This window comes from Meles meles, chromosome 6, assembly GCF_922984935.1.
Source record: "Meles meles chromosome 6, mMelMel3.1 paternal haplotype, whole genome shotgun sequence".
Taxonomy (NCBI): Eukaryota; Metazoa; Chordata; class Mammalia; order Carnivora; family Mustelidae; genus Meles; species Meles meles.
In genome coordinates, this window is record NC_060071.1 from 116,946,839 (window position 1) to 116,964,300 (window position 17,462).

At 37.8% G+C, this 17,462-nt stretch overlaps 1 protein-coding gene and 1 long non-coding RNA gene across 2 annotated transcripts; one reads left to right on the top strand and one right to left on the bottom strand.

Annotated features, from left to right (window-relative positions):
- Positions 1-4,032: 4,032 nt before the first annotated feature.
- On the top strand, positions 4,033-16,702 carry CCDC196 (coiled-coil domain containing 196). The gene is made up of 10 exons (XM_046009936.1): positions 4,033-4,082; positions 4,184-4,336; positions 5,621-5,717; positions 6,423-6,473; positions 8,093-8,170; positions 8,373-8,456; positions 9,101-9,160; positions 9,533-9,674; positions 15,899-15,957; positions 16,586-16,702. Exons 1-10 carry the CDS (start codon positions 4,033-4,035, stop codon positions 16,700-16,702), a joined length of 891 nt encoding a protein of 296 aa, XP_045865892.1.
- Positions 8,976-13,700, bottom strand: LOC123944658. The gene is made up of 4 exons (XR_006818824.1): positions 13,625-13,700; positions 11,942-12,064; positions 11,273-11,332; positions 8,976-9,174 (listed from the first exon to the last, which is right to left on the bottom strand). It is a non-coding gene; the product is annotated as an uncharacterized LOC123944658 (long non-coding RNA).
- Positions 16,703-17,462: the final 760 nt, after the last annotated feature.

The window sequence follows — 17,462 nt, forward strand, 5'->3', positions numbered from 1 at the left end:
GGCATTTGCAGGCAGATCCATTTCAGTAAAGAGTACTTGTGGAAATTGAGGATCCAGCAAAAGACTCACTGAAACCACCCTCGTTTCCTCATTTCTTGAAATGCCTTTGTGAAATTTCACCTACCTCAGTTTGAAGACCATTGTACTAAGTATCTGGACCCACTAAGAGAATGCATCAACTTTCAAGAAGATCTCAACAGTAACACAGGGAATTCAAGAGACCTGAAATGTGTCTCAATCTTCCTAACTACCAGGATTCACTCCAAATGTAGAGCATTCTAGCTTGGGACTGCTATAGAGAAGTAAAACAGACAATAACAGCCAGCACAGGGAGATGTGGGTGATTTTTAAAAGCCTACAAATTTTGCTTATAATTTTGCTAGCATTACTCTCCTTATTTTGGTTAATGGAATTCTTATAATACCTGCAAGGGTTGAGCTGGCTCTGGGTCAGAAAGGACCAGCAGGTCCTCCTGTTTCCTCCCTGAGGAATTCTGTAATTTTGTTGCCACAACCAAAACTGAGGGAGGGGAGGATAGGAAATCTTCTTCCTATCCCTCCCTTTTTTTCTCTTAATATGAGAATAATTGCCTCCACTCTCCGAGACCTGGCTTAATTAGATTAATCTGATTTTTTACTGGTAAAACAACACTAAAATGTTACTGCTCTGAGTTCTCTAATTATAGAGCAATCTCACTTTTTCTTAACAGATACTAAAATCAAATGCTACAATGTTGGATGAGGTCATTGTGAATAGCTTGTTATAAGGGCTATTTTGAGGTACCATATGAACTTCAGTGGATATTATGCAGTGACAAAGAAACAATGTTTACTTCAGAAAAAAACTTAGGATTTGCTACTACAATTTATCTAAACATTGGTGAGTTTCCACAAGTTATTTCATAAGAAGTATGTTCACTGACCGTAACCTCCTGTTCTTATACCTTAGACTCCTTAAATTCAACCCCTTCCTGGTTTCCCCTCTTAGCCACCAGCTCTTCATTTTCCTCCCTTTTTCGCCATTTTCGCATAGCCAGAACACCATGATCCACCCTCTCCTTGATGGATCCTCTTACCAGCATGCTCAGCCCGCTTACTCCTTGAACTTCTGCTTATCCATTCTGCCAAGTCACAGCTCAGAGTCAAACAACCATCTGTTCTCCCTACTATTGCTTCTGGCTTGCCAAGTCCTGCTGGAGAAATTGTATAATTGCTGATTCATGCCATGACAAATCTGCAACTCCCAAACTCACCTTGACCTTTAGCACTACTTGGCGAGCCTTTTACTCTTGCCTGGTTGGCTTCCTTTTTCGCTGCTCAGGTGCTATTCCAAACCTCAAGTCATTGCTCTTCTCAAGTTTTCCACCATACTTCCTCAAATCAACATATGACCCAACTTTCTACTGCAGGAAAAATCAGTGTTTAACTTCCCTCCTCTCCACTTTTTTATTTAAACAAAGATTTTATTTATTTGACAGAGAGATTGTGTGCACAAATAGGCAGAGTGGCAGGCCTGATGTGGAGCTCAATCCCAGGACCCTGGGATCATGACCTGAGCTTAAGGTAGACGTTTGACCGACAGAGTCACCCAGGTGCCCCCCTCCTTTCCACTTCTAATGGTCACCTATATCTTCACCCTCCCTACCTGTGTCCCAGAGATAATGTAGTCTATCAATTATCCCTATTTAATACTAGTTTTTGCTTTTAAGTTCTTTATTATAAAGCCTATATAAATTATTACAAGACAAATGCTCTTCTTGAAAATCATATCCAAGTTGAAGAAACAGGCATTGGAATGTTAGGGTATGAAGGGTGCTGATTGGCTACAGAGAAGAGCACATCAGAATAGCAAATGTTCTTCCCTGTACAATCATTTGCAAGCAAGGACATAAAGGAAGGTGAGTTAGGATGCTGTGTGTTCACTGTTTTAAAATTCTAACATCATTCTTCCAACCAAATGTCAAGACGGAAATTTAAAGAGGCCATGCTTTAGTATCACTGCCATTTCTGTTCTCTACTATTTGCTACTACCCATCTCTATAGTCTAAAAAACTAATAATAAGTCTACTTAGTTCCTTCTTCTAACTGTGTGGAGTTTGCTCACCCTTGTTTAATCCAAACTTCATAGGAACTCCTAGGACAATAAGTGTTAATTACATTGTGCTCCAGCTGACATGACTGTTCTAATTTAATGTCATGTTATACGAGCTATCATACATAACTTACAAGTGACACATATTTGCTTTACAAAAAGTATTTGTTGAGACTGTCTAAAGAGAAGTTTTCCTATAGGAGATACTTATGGGAAATATGTTATCAGATCCAACCAGGGGCAGATCCAGTTTTTTGGGGGACCATGAGGAGTATATAATTTGGGGAATTCTGTCTTTCTAAATAAAAATACAAAATTATGGATATTAAATAAGCTATTTTATAAGCCTTTGAGAGAGGCCTATAAAGATGAAGGGCTCTGAAGTTTAAGCTTCATTAGCCTCATATAAATCAGCTCTTTTGTATTTTGTATTACTTAGGGCATTATACAATCCCCAAAACCAAACCAACAAAACCACACAAAAAAGTGAACACCTGACATGAGACAGGATCTTCCTATAATATTACATTTACTTCTCATTCAGATCTTTTTATTTACCATTCTAGTTTTTGCAAAAGTGGCACTTAAGGCTCGAATTTGGTACCTTGCTCACAGTCAGCTCACTTCTCACATGGAAGCCAAATTCAAACCAAGATCTGACAAACTAAATCTTGTGTTATTTCCACTACAATCATCGGCCTTTAAGGTTTCCCAAAACATGACAAGGTTAGGTTTCTTTGGAGGATGTTTCTAGAAGATGTCCAGAAATGCTCAGTTAATACTTGAAATTGACATGACTTAATTTATATGAGAACTTCACTAAAAATATTGCCCTATACCTGTTTTTAAAGCACATGAAGAAACAAATATGTAACTCTTTGAGTGATTTTCTGCTCACTCAGTTACATAGATGAAAACAGAAGATCTTAGGGTCTAGGAGAAATGTAGTTCTGGCAAGGAGAGAAAAATGGGGGCAGAATCCGAATCTGAAGGTAAGTATAGAATCACAGACTCTCAGGAGAAACCATGGCTGTGGAAGGACATACTGGGCAGTATGGATTTTTCACAAATTATATCCTCTTGCTATGTGTCCAATATTATTCTTCCTTGTCATTGTAATACATCAAGTTTTAAAGATAGGAATATAATGACAATTGACTCATATATTACTCAACATTATACCCATACCTTAAATTTGCCAGTTTGACTTCTATTTTTCAAAAATGTCTCTTAGAGATTTTCTCTCCTTCTTCTAAGACCCTCAGAAGGTAGATGCTTTGTATTTATCATTTCCTTACTCTCAGAATCTGGCACTGTGACCTACTGGTAGTAGACATTTCATGCAGGTTAACTGCCATGGAAGATGGTGTTCATGAGTTAATTTTTTTTTAAGATTTTATTTATTTATTTGACAGATAGAGATCACAAGCATGCAGAGAGGCAGGCAGAGAGAGAGAGGAGGAAGCAGGCTCCCCGCCAAGCAGAGAGCCCGACGCAGGGCTCAATCCCAGGACCCTGGGATCATGACCTGAGCGAAAGGCAGAGGCTTTAACCCACTGAGCCACCCAGGCACCCCTCATGAGTTAATTTTGACTGGCCACAAATTTCTAGGAATTCCATAATATAGATATGTTCTGATTCTATCCCCTTCAGAGACTTCAGAATAAAATATTGGGCATTGGTTAAAGCTAAGGCAAGAATTGGTCAATGTATCTAATAGTATTTTCATTCAACAAACTGTCAGTGATGTTGGAGACACTTAAAAGTCCTGGTGATTCTGTGGTCTTAGTGCCATTGTGACTCAAGCTGTAACTAAAATCAGTCCAATGCAATAGGAGATTCAAGAGCAGCAGCAGAAAGATGATGACTTAACCGGGGAACAATAAGGCACATGTTTCCAAGAAGACCTCTCTATTCTTAGAGTAGAAATTTCTCTTCAAAATGACAAGTGGTTCAAACCCTTCAGGATCTTACTTGCCTTCAAAACCAAGGTGAGTCATGGACAGAAGATGCCAAGCGGTAACTATCCAGAGGGAAAAGGAGGGTCTCTGTTACTAACTTAGGCTAAAGGCAGATATTATTCTTCCCACAGATGTTCCAAAATAGATGACAACTACTTGAAGGAACTGAATGAGGACCTAAAGCTAAGGAAGGAGGAACTGCTAGAGATGCTAAAACCTCTTGAAGATAAGAACAATCTCTTATGCCAGAAGTTGATGTCTAACTTGGAGGAAAAACAAAGAAGGTAAAGGCCTTCTACTCAGGGTTTTCTAGAGGGAAAAAGGCTGGAGGACTTTAATCCAGAGGATTAACAATGATTATTTACATTTTTAAAAAGATTTAGATATTTAGCTATGTAAATGAAGAATTTGTAACCACAAAATCAGTGACAAGTAATCCTTTGTTTTCTGTTAGTAAAATTAAATATGATTCAACCCTCATCTCAAGAGGTTACAGTTACTACTCTTCTTCCCTGGATGCCCATGCAAGAAACAGAGAAGAGCCTTTAGTATTTCAGTCTGTCTTGGTTACACTGATAGCTCCTTATTCATGTTTGTGGGATCACTTTAGGATAGATGACTCTGTTCTTCCCATGCCAAGGAGTGAAATAGAGAAATCTTCTGGGCCTAGGAGTCCTCTGGATTTAGAGTCTGCCTTCTCTAAATATACTAGGCAGATGAAATCTCAACTCTTATCTGGGCACTCACTGTTCTTGGGACCCACTAACTCTGTCTCCTTTCTTGTCTCAGATAATCTAACCTTAATGGGTCTACCTCCATTCTCTACCCATAGTGTAGGCATCCCAGGGAGTTCAGACTTTTGGAGAACAAAGGCCAGGCAGAATGTTGTGGTCAAGCACCAGCTGCTTGCAGTGCAGAAACAAACTTCTTTTAGGGCAAGAGGACACAAAGGTTCACTTCTCTGCTTATAATTAAGGAAGAAAAAGTATAATGAATGTAAACATAAATTAACTCCTTTAAAGAATAGAGAGTCTTTGACTCACTTGGTATTGATTCAGATTTTGTTAGAAATTTCTTGATGGCTTGGACTGTATGTTGGGAGCTACCATAAGTATATAAGGGATTTCCCCAAGTAACTCAAATGTCTTTATATGAGAAATACAAACAGAGATGGGGTAAGGCATAATTCTGGAATTTATGCTGAAGACAACAGATTCTTTGACCTCATTCTTCAGGGGCAAAATCATCCTTTCTACTTCAAAAGCCATTTACAAAAGCATTTTTCTGAGGGGGTGAAGAAGAGGTGCCAGATTCACTGGCAGCTGGAGACCTAAGTTTTGAGCATTACTGAACGCAGAACTCATTATAAAGCACAGAGCTGAGACAAATGTTGATTGGGGATGAGATCATCCTATAGAGACCTTCTATGTCCAGAAGGAATTCTGTAACTCCTGTGATTTTAGCACCCATCTCATTCCCATGGTAGTGTATTTTCTGACTGCTTACAGAATATTAATATTACTCTTTAGGAAGTATTATGTTTTCTGATGTCTTTCTCTTCCTTCAAGTCTGCAGATCATGAGGCAGATCATGGCAGGGAAGGGGAGTGAAGAATCCTCAGTCATGGAGCTCATAAAGGAAGCAGAGGAGATGAAGCAGAATCTGGTAAGAGGTTGGTAGGCACTCTAAGGAATGGTCTCCTGTACAAGGCTCCATACAATTGCTATCATCAGATGTGAAAGGAAAGAGAGAGAGCTCATCTCTAGCATCTAAGGCTGTGATACTCATAGCTCCTTGATTGAAAAAGGAGTCAGATGAAATGTTGGGTAGACTCAGGACCAGGACTAACTAGCAAAAATTCTATTTCTTTGACGTTTAAAAACTTTTCATCTAAAGGTTAGTAATACAAGCATATTAACCCTTCATAGTTCATAAAGAATAGAAAATACCAAAGTAAAATAAAAGAAATTGTTTGCTGTGGGAAACTCATAAGTTTTTTTTAAAAACCAACAAGGTAAATGATCTTAAAAATTAGAAATTAGTGGTCTCTCCCCCAGAAAAATTGCCATATGATCAGAATATTTTAAATGTTGTGTGAAGAGCTCATTTCTGTTGGTAACATATTACAAATGTCATAATTATAGTTATTATTCAAAATTGTTGTTATTTTTGTACTGTCATCTCATCAAACTCATCTCTCACATTCCTGGATTTTGGGCTAGACCTATTTATTGCCTTCCTCTATGGTTTGCTATATACCTGCATCCCCATCCCTTTACCCTCATTACTTAATAATTTCTTCCAACTTCACTTTTGTGACTGGACAAACACATTTCTGTTTGTTTGGTTCTCTCCCCCGTCCCCCAACAGGAAAGGAAAAACAAGATGCTTCGGAAGGAAATGGAGATGCTATGGAACAAGGTGTGCCTCTAAGGATCTCTTGAGAGTATTATCTTACAGACCCTATAGCAAAGAACTTCCCTTTCCTCTTGTCCCCATTCTCATTTTCTCATGTCCCTGCTTCCACCCATACCTCTTTCCAATCCATACTTTCACAGCAGCCAAAGTGATATTTTGAAACAATCAAGTCATTTCACTTTCCTTAGGGAAACCATTTAAAGCTGCTCCTTATTGTGGCAAAATATGACTGTTGTCTACCTCTATCCTCTCAAAGAAATCCTCTCCTTACTTTCTATGCAACCACACTGGCCTCCTTGTGGATTCTCAAACATGCCAAGATATTCTTTTATCTCAAGGCTTTTGCTCTGCCTTTAATACTATTTTCTTTTGGTTGGCTCACTCTCATCCTTCAGGTCTCCTTAAATGTCACCTCCTCAGGGAGGCCCTCCTTGTTTAGTCCATGTAAAACAGGGCACCCCTCCCCTACTTTCTATTATAGAATTCTGTTTATGTCCTCCACAGCACTCTTTATAATTAAGCTCATTATTTTTATTTTTATAATTGTTATTTTACTTGTTTCTTGTCTCCTTGGCCCTCTCTGGAATACAACCTCCTCCAGTTTCTTGATTTTTTTGTTCATCTCTGAATCCCTAGTATGTAGCACAAGGCTTGGAATATAGTAGACAATCAATAAATGTAAGTTGAATGAATGAATATATGAATATATAATTCTAATTCTCCTATGATTTTGCAACAATCACTTCACTGTTTATAATACAATAGTAGGGCCTTTTGCTGGGAAACCATATAGGGGTGGAAATCCCTTTGTGGGCTAACTCCTTGAGATCCATGTGCTTTTTTTTTTCATAGACTGTAAAAGTAGAATAACAGGTTGTGTCTTGTGATATAAACAGCATGTGATGTGATCTCTGACTGTTTTTTTCATCTGACCTTACCACAAATAATCAGGTTACCATCAAGCCCTGCATCCTGACCTGAGATCTGCTCCTACTTCTGAGAGGCAGCTACAAATCAGTTCTATGAATTATCAGTTTTGGTTCTTGATTTGAATCCTTGTGATAGGAAATGTGCCAGCACAATTCCTCTATCAAACTCCAGTTTCTCCAAAGCTCCCAAAAGATTTTTTATAAGTGATGTCCACACACATTAGCTTAGATAGCGAGAAATGGAGAGAGAAGAACAGCAGCCCAGTGAATAAGAATATAGGCTTTGGAGTCCACAAGATCTGGTTCAAATTCCAGCTCTGTACTCCTCTAAGCAAATGACTTAGCCCCTCTGAATCTCTTTTCTCATTTATAAAATGGAAATAAAAATAGTCCTATGAGGATTAAATGAGAAAGTTGATAATGGAGTGTTGTAAATAAGTAATGTGTAAGTAGCTGCCAGTAATGATGACATATAATAAGGGGATAGTTAATAGGTCTTATTATTATAAGGTATACTCGAGATCAAACGGAAGGTCTTATTCCATTCTGAATGCCTTTCCATAGTCCACTTTCCATGTCGAACCCTGACAGGCTACTGACTGGCAGAAACCAAAAGCCTTCACTTGTGTTGGTTTCCCACTTCCCTCACTAACTCCCACTAATTTAAAACTTTGCCATAATGTCTCTCTACAGACATTTGACACAGAAGAACTCGGTGGTCAACGCAAAGCACCGCAGATAAAAAACAAAGCAGACTTGCATGATGGGAAGGCAAGTGGACAACATAGTACTTAGAATTTCAAGGTTGTTGACACCACATTGCTGGAAACAGCCTGTTGACAATGAAGGCTGATTTGGGTAGGCTGATAGTGAGGATTTGGGCCTTTAGGTTAGGTTGGATTTACTGTCTGCTAAGACATTGCACTTCTCTTCTGGGACCTTCTATTTCTTTAGCTCTCTTCTTTTATCCCAGGTTCCCAAAACCCCCTCATCACCTAGGAAGACCAAAAATGAACTGGAGACATCATGTGCAGAGAAAGTGAAGGAGAAAAGGAAGGTAGTGTGATCTTTCTGAATGGTAGTAGCTTTTAGAACTGATGAATTAAAATTTTAATGTAGCAGTAATCTTTCTAAACTACAATGTGCTTCTTTTTAAAAATATATATATATATTTATATATTTATTTATTTATTTGATAGAGAGCCAGCAAGAGTGGGAACACGGGAAGGGGGAGTGGAAGAGGAAGAAGCAGGTGCTTTTGAACTGATACAAATTTTATAGGAGATCTGATTCCCTTGGGATATTATATTTGAGTCAGAGTTACACTGCAAGTTTCTGGAAAATCATGTTAGTGAAGGCAAGGTAGGAGAAACTGCATGAACAATGACAACTCCACAATAACTATGTAATGTCAAAGTAATAGCTGATTTGTTTTTGAACATTTATTTAGAAATATTATGCTTGTATCTAATCTTCCCACAACATACTTATTCATAGATAAGTATTCTATTCATTTAGGTTTTAGCTTTTAGAGCATGGATTACACAGGTCGGGCCCTACTAAAAGGACTAAAAATTTGAAGCCAATTTATTAGTGAATTTAATGACATTGTTCTTTGCTATAACATCTTTGCAGCATATTGAGAACAATGATTTCTTATCTCAATTTACTTTGTCACCCAGAGGCTCTTTCTTCCACCAGGAAAAGCAACAGAGGAAAATGGAATGGGTCAGGTACCAGGAACAAGCCAACATACTTCAGGTACGAAGATCTTCCTAGGTTCGACATGGAATACAATTTCATTCAGACAATATAAGGTCTTTCCGTTTCATAATATTCACCCCAAGTCTCTCATCCAGATGACCAATTATCCTGCTAAAAGAAAACGTTTCATGGGGGGTAACTGCAGAGACTGGTCTCCAGCTTCGCCTTGAATAACTTAAATACATTTTTCCCGTATAGTCTTGATTTTGTTTTATTTGAAATGGGGGGAAAATCACAAATACTTTCTGCCCAGCGTTAAAGATTGAACACGTTGGGGTGATTTTAAACTTCAGAGTAAAAAGGATAAGGTTACAGGTGCTTTAGAGAGACCAGTATTATATGAGTAGTTGTGAACATGTTGCCTTGTAGAATGACTTCAATGGCAAAGTGATTGAGCTGAGAATTGAAGCCTTGAAGAACTACCAGAAGGCCAATGACTTGAAATTATCGGTATACTTACAGCAGAATTTGGAACCAAAGCAAGCATATTTTAATCTTCCTGGGTCCCAAGGTAGGTGGAGTATCACAGGCACACAGTTTGAGCCTTTATTTTCTTTTACAGTGAACATTCTATTACTTATAAAGTGAACGACACAATGTCTGGCACCCCGTAAGTTAAATGTTAGTAGTGATCTAATACATTTTATCACTATCATTATTACTCAGAAGCTCTTGTAAAGTAAGGATTCCTCTGGAGGAAATGAAATTTTCTTTTGTAAAGACTAAGTTACATATTATGTACTTAGTATACGTACTTAGTACAAAGTTGGTACCTGATAATATATTAGTCTCCTCCCCACTTGTACCCTTTTCTTAGGTATTACTGTAGTTTGGTCTCATGAATCTTGTTGGAGTAGACTCTGCTACTTCAGAACAGAAAGCCAAAGAGATAGATTTCTGACAGTGGTTGTGAGTTTCACTAATCCAAATATTCTTCTGAGATTTTCAGCGTTTCCCTCCAAAGAATTTATGGCATCATTAGAGGAAATTGTTTAGTTTACCATAAAAAAAAATAAAGGAGTGGCTTCTGAGGGGCAGAAGAAAGACTTCTTAAATTTTCAGGGATCTATGAATCTGAACTCTGTATTTTAAAGAAAACACATGCAATGAGAAATCATCGTTAGGGGATAACAATATTTTATCACTAACAGCGTAAGTATGTATATCTTGCATTTCTTTTTTAAAATTTATTCATTTGAGAAAGAGAGAGTGAAAGCTTGAGAAAGCAGGAGTTGAAGGGAGGGGTGGGGAATGGGGAGAAAAACTCTCCCCACTGAGCAGGGAGCACGATGGAGGTCTCCATCCTAGGGCTGGGGGATCATGACCTGAGCCAAAGGCAGACACTTAACCACCTAAGCCACCCAGGTGCCCCTCTGTATCTCTAATTTTTATTCAATCTTATACCATAAAGGGCTTGAACAGCTGATAAAATCACACACAGCAGATAAGATTTAAATAAATAGATGAGTAAATCGAGAAAAAGGGAAAATAAGTTGAGCCCAAGTAAATACATGAATATGTATAATGAAAGTACTATATAGTTACTAGAAGCAGGCTTCAAACTTGGTTCTGGATTTCCCAGAAAAAGAAACATGGATTCACAGTGTCCACAGAATAATAATAAACCAATTGCTCAAGAAATATAGCTTTTACTAGTTCTGAGACCAGAGAGAAATTTCTTTTCCATGGAGACAAGACATTCTGTATGTGTTATAGCAGCTAATGTCCTCAATAATATTTCTAAAATGAATTCAGAATCTAAATTTTCTAGGCTGTTTCTTATCTTTTCGTTGGCACAATCTAATAAAAATATTAATTTGAAAATTTTAAAAAGCAGTGGGTCAGTTCAAGATGATTGGGTCCAGGTACATAGTACTGTCAGCCTGACTTGACTCATATATAAAATTTACAAAATCTAGAAGGTTGGATCGACTACTTATCCTTTAGCCAGTATTCTACTTATATTTTTTCTTCTTTTTTAAAAAAAGATTTTATTTTTAAGTAATCTCTACACTCAGTATGGGGCTCGAACTCACCACCCCAAGAGCCACATGCTTTATGGACTGAGCCAGTCAGGCACTTTATCATATTTAAACTTTTTTCTTTTACCTGTTGTTTTGATAAGAATTGGACAGTAAGAAGCTCGAGGTTTTCTTCTCAAATAAGAACCTAGAATGCAATCAGAAGCAATAACTAGTTATTAAGGTATAAATTAAAAAGCTAAAGGAGAAGAGGGTACAAGTATGACAGATCCTTGTTTTACTTTGTTTAATATCAGCTATAAGGAGTTAAAAATCTTTTAGCTCCAGATTCAAATCCAGCCAAGATTAGTAAGTAATGAAGGGTTCCATTCGATTCAATCACCTTAGAAGATTTCTATTTTTCCCTTGTTTGCGGAACATCAGATCTTTGAAATTTGGCCTAGGACAACCCACAGATCAGTACTCTCTTTTCTCTTCTCTCCTCTTATGCTTCTGGAGAATTAAGTGATAGGGCACTGAAATTCCAGTTACCACCAATGAAAGTAGCTACAAGCATGTGTGACCCATTATTCCTGTGTTTTATTGATTGTGCCTTCACTGAACACTGATTACAGGCCAGTTTCATTTTCTAGCACATATCCAAAATCTTTGGGTTTATTTGAGCCTCAATGGATCTGAAATCTGAGTCTTAGATTTTGGTTATGTTGACCTATTTGTTTGACTATTGAAAAGAAAACAAAGCATTAGTTTTCTTCATAGAGGGATTTTTAAACTAATTGTGTTAAGATATCACTACCAGCAGTGATAAGATAGGGAGGCGGTTTAGTTGTGCTCATGTTTCCCAACTTCTGTGTCACTTGGTTTGTTGTTTTCAATATATTCTGTTTAGACTGATTTCTTTAATTTCTTAAATGCATTCCTGGAACATAAAATTAATATTACTATTTTCAATGAAAAACTGATAAAGCTTTCCAAAATTGAAAGTAAACTTAGTGAAGATACAGAAAAACAAAATTTTAATGTTCCAACCAGACGCTAAAGCCTGAGGTCTGTTTTATCTTTATTAGGAAGTGAGATTAGCAAGATGTAGAGAGTTTTTTTTTTTAAAGATTTTATTTGTTTATTTGTCAGAGAGAGAGAGAGACAGAGAGAGAAAGATCACAAGTAGGCAGAGAGGTAGGCAGAGGCAGAGGGAGAAGCAGGCTCCCTGCCAAGCAAGGAGTCCGATATGGGACTCAATCCCAGGACACTAGGATCATGACCTGAGCCGAAGGCAGCTGCTTAACCAACTGAGCCACCCAGGCATCCCAAGATGTAGAGAGTTTTAAAGAAAACCAGCAACAAACTGAAACTTTCTCCTTGAGGCCATCAAATTTAAAGAATTGAAAAAGGAGTAATTTTCTCACTGTGATTTACAGAGTTTTAATGCTATGTTCTATCTATCACCATCTAAATTTATCTCAGTTGCCATTCAAAATCATCTTGCAAAAAAAAAAATCATCTTGACATCAAATTTTTGGAAACTATTTTAATGGAAAACACTTGATTTAGAGTCAGATATATGAGTTGCAGGTCTTATTTTTGAAGCTGAATATTTCAATAACCTGGGGAAGTCATTTAGTTTCAGTTTTTTCCTTTGTCTAAAATAATCAAAACATATTATAGAGCATGTTGAAAGCATGTGGTTTTGTGTAATGTTCACGATGACTCTATGGGGTAGGTCTCATAAAACAAGAAACTAGAGAAGGCAGGCTTCTGATTCTGTATCCAGGCTCATCTCCTAGTTAAAGTATGGGATGTCTCATGACTCTTCCACCTCTAACGGCTATGATTTAAATCCAAACTTATCACTGTTTAATATATAATCCTCCCAATGAAGACTCATACTCCCTATGGGTAATTTGGTCAGTAATAAAACAGTTCAACATGGGTTGACAGTTTGTAATTCTGCATTTATCCCAGTAGGTGGCACCAATCACATCTAGGCTTCTAGTCTGCAAATAGTGGTGATTTAGGAACCCTGATACACTGTGGGAGAGACTGGTCTTCTGTTACCCGCAGGACAAAATGTGCTACATTTATATATCAAATGAAAAAGAAATTATTGATGTTTTCTGCCATGCTCTGTTGCTCTGAGGTGTATTACTGGCAGCCTTGGTTAGACCTTACTAAACTGAGTATTCTGCTCTACAATTCTTACCTGTTACTCTGCTTCTTGAACTATAGTTTCCTCCATTCCAAAAACATTCACTGTCTGCTTCCTTCACAATCCCTGTCTAATACTGTTTCTTTCAACCACAGTAAATCAGGTAATCAGGACACTGAATTATAAAATGAGTTGAGCAATTATACAAGGTGGTTATTTTTTGAAGTTTAAGTACTTAATAATGTTCCTACATATGGTTCATTTTCCTCTAGTCTCAACAGAATTGAATTTCACAAACATGTCTTAAAGGATAAAGTGTAGTTTAGGACATACCTCCCAGCAAATCCGGGTACGGGTCCTTCTGTTCTGGACATTTCCAAGTAAAGGAAAATTTCTCCCACTGCTCTTGGCCAAGAATTCTTCCTCCCTCATCAGCTGTCCTGCGTGCTGGTTGGCTGTGTTGCAGTGGTGTGAGCTATTTGATTGGCAGAACAGAATTCTGTGTTACTATTACTTTGTTACACTTTAAACAATCCCTACTTGCAAAATCTCTTGAGGCCCTCCTTATAGCATTACCATTTCCAGTGCAATTGGTTTGGCATACTGCCTCACCTAGGCTTGTAGAAGAGAACATTTTACACCGAGTGAGTGCCTTCTGGGGACGGGTCACATTTGAAGGGATTTACTTTCTCAGCAGTGTAAAATTACAATTTGACCCAAGCTGTGTAACAGCCTTTCCCTGGCTCCTGTAGAGTCAAGAGAACAGTTCGTGGACTTTGGCATCCACCTATCTTAGAGAGCACAGGCAAGAAGTAATCTTTAAATTCAGCTGAATTTCCCATCATGCCTGCTGGTAGTTTAAAGAAGAAATTTATCTTCGGTAATAATGTAACTGACGATAAGACATTTGATTCTGACACTTCTTTTTTCTCCTCCCCTCTCCCCCCACCAAACTCGTACTCTTGGCATTTTCTTGAGCTCTTTTGAGAAAAAGCTGAAGGCTGGATGTGAATATTTTGCTACACTTATAAATTCAGATGAAATCCCAGTGAGGTGGGAAATGAATACTCTTGAGACCTTATTTATTCTCTAACTCCCTCCATTCCCAAAGCAAGTCATTCTTCCTGGCTTTAACCTTTACTTCACTTTAGTATGACTCTTCCTGATGGCTGAAATATACTCCAGTAGGTGATGTTGAAAGGAAAATAATAGTGTTAAGTTAAAAGGCTGAAAGGCAGGGGTGGAAACCCACGGTTAGCTTGAATCTGGGTCCTTGATAAATAGTAACATTCTCAAATACAGGCTTTTTAAAGCTTCGAGACAACTTAAACCTTTTGAATGTCAAAGTTAGATTTATGGTATAGTAGTACCATGTAGTAATTACTTTAGTAACTAATAGTAGATTATGAAGTTAATTTCTAAACTAAGTTATTTACTTATTTACATCCTATAAAACCCCACAGAGGGACACCTGGGTGGCTCAGTTAGTTAAGCATCTGCCTTCGGCTCAGGTTATAACCCCAGGGTCCTAGGATCCAGTTCCATATCAGGCACCTTGCTCAGTGAGGAGCCTGCTTCTCCCTTTGCCTGCAGCTCCCCCTGCTTGTGCTCTCTCTCACTCTCTCTCCCTGTCTGAGCCAAATAAATAAATAAAATCTTTAAAAAAATAAATGAAACCCCACAGAAGTCCAGGAGGAGAATAAAATTCTTCTTTCCTAAATATAAATTCTGAGGGCTGAAAAAAAATAAATTGTACATTTATTAATATTAGGATTATTTCAATGAGGGACAATAGCTTCCAAACTTTTTTATATTACAGGCAGGAAATTCAACAGGATTATTAGGATAGGGTTGCCATATATAGCAAACAGAAAGAGGATGTTCAGTTCAATTTGAATTGCAGATAGTTAACTTTTTAGTCTTAAGTATTTCCCAAACATTTCATGGTTTTTATTGAAATTGTTTGTTTTCTTATTGAAACCCAAACTTAACTGGTATCCTGGCAGTCCTAACTTAGGACAGACTCACTACAGAGCCTGTTTAACATCCTCCAATAATTCGTTTTTCCTCTTTTTATTGGCTCCCTTCTTCTTCTCTGTCTCAGCCTATGCCCTGCCTTCTCTTTTTTGTCCCCATGCCCACCTTTATCTTTTGTTGTTGTTGTTGTTGTTTTCCACTATCTACAGTTAGCCATTTTTATGGAATATGTATCTGGGTTATCTGAGGGTGTGTATATATGAATATGATTTATCATCCCTTTTTTTCATTTAAAAGTTGTATTAAAAATGCAGTTTTGTAAGTTCTTAAACTTGTTTCTACTTGCATACAATCCTCAAATGATTTTCTTCTGCCTGAGAGACATGAGCCCTTAGCTGAAATAGGTTTGCCATTCCAACTTTAAAAATAATGTTTGAAGTTATCTTCTAAAACAACATTTAGAAAATCCACATTAATGCTAATACCAGAGTCATTCCTACAGTAATGCAATGATATAGTATGTAATGTGTGGTGAATGTTAGTAGCCTTGCAACTCAAAATAAAACCGGGTTTTGTTTCATTTTGTTTTTTCTCAAAGAAAGCTCTCATTTTCCTAATGTTTCCCACCAGGTACTATAAGCACTACAACTACGGGCAGAACAAATACCAGCAAAAATGAATCTAATGTGGTAAGAATTACTTTCATTTTCAAAATTATTTTAAAGGCTTGCATAGATAGTGGGTATAGATTTTTGGAATTTATTTATTTATTTAAAGATGTATTCATTTATTTCAGAGAAAGAGAGGGGGGAGGGCCAGAAGGACAGGGAGAGAGAGAAAGCCAAACAGATCCTCACTGAGTGTGGAACCCTACATGGGACTGGAACCCATGACCTGAGATCATGACCTGATCCAAAATCGAATCAACTGCTCAGTCAACTGAGCCACCCAGGTGCCCCTGGAATTTATTTTATTTTATTTATTTAAAGATTTTATTTATTTATTTATTTGAGAGAGAGAGAGAGCACGCGCATGAGCAGGGGGAGAGGAAGGGGGAGAGAGAGAAGCAGGCTTCCCACTGAGCAAGGAGCCCAGTTCAGGACTTTATCCCAGGACCCTGGGATCATGACCTGAGACAAAGGCAGATGCTTAACCAACTGAGCCATCCAGGCACCTCTGGAATTTATTTTTTAAAGCACATTCTAATTTAGTATTTTTAGGGGATTTGCATAGTGAGTGCCAGGGCATTTGATGTTTTAGCTGCTTTTTGTTTGTTTGTTTTTTGGGTTTTTTTTTTTTTCCTCCTCTTTGTTGTAGAGAATTCTGGGATCAAAGACCTACACAGAACAACGAGGAACTAGAGGAAGTCAGTTTGACGTAGGAGGGAGGCTCTTGCATCTGAGGTCACTGCCAGATGAAGCTCTGAAGGATTAGAAGGCTTTCACTCCATTTGCTTTGGGCAGATTTAAAGTCTAGGCACAACCATTTGCGTTAATTAAAATCTCTCAAACCTTTGCTTTAGTACTGTTTACCATGTCTCCACCAAACTGTGTGGAAATGCAGGTTAGATGCTTGACCGTAAGTATGTCAGGAATTTAGTCGTTTAGGGATTATAAAACAGTCTCTGATTATTTTGATAGCTCTTGATTTTGAAACAACTAGATTCAAACCATACTGTATATTGTTAACTAGTACATAAAACACTGTTCCTCTCCACCTCTGAAATGTTTCATTCTGGGCAGATCCATCACTAGCATATAAGTAAAAATAGACACAAAATAAGGAAAATTATGTGCCATACATTTCTCTTACTCTCTCACCTACCATGCCCAACTACCCTGATGATTCTCTCTCCTACTTACATTTTCCTTGAATAACTTCTACCTTCCTGTCTTCCACCCACCACTGCTTTAGTTCAGGCTCTCTTTCCTGCTTAGATTACCACAGCCTTTTAATTGGTTTCCCCACTTCCAGTTCCTCTAACCCATCTTCCACCACACCTGAAGTGGTGTTTTCCAAAAAAGGAATGAGATCATGTTTCTTCCCTCCTGGTTTTCCATTGACTTTAATAAAAAGTCCAGCACCTTCACAGACCGTATAATGATCTGCCTCCTGCCTACATCCCCAGGCTCCTCTTTCACTGTATCTCCCTTTGCTCATGTATACTATATTCAGCTCAACAGACCTATTTATA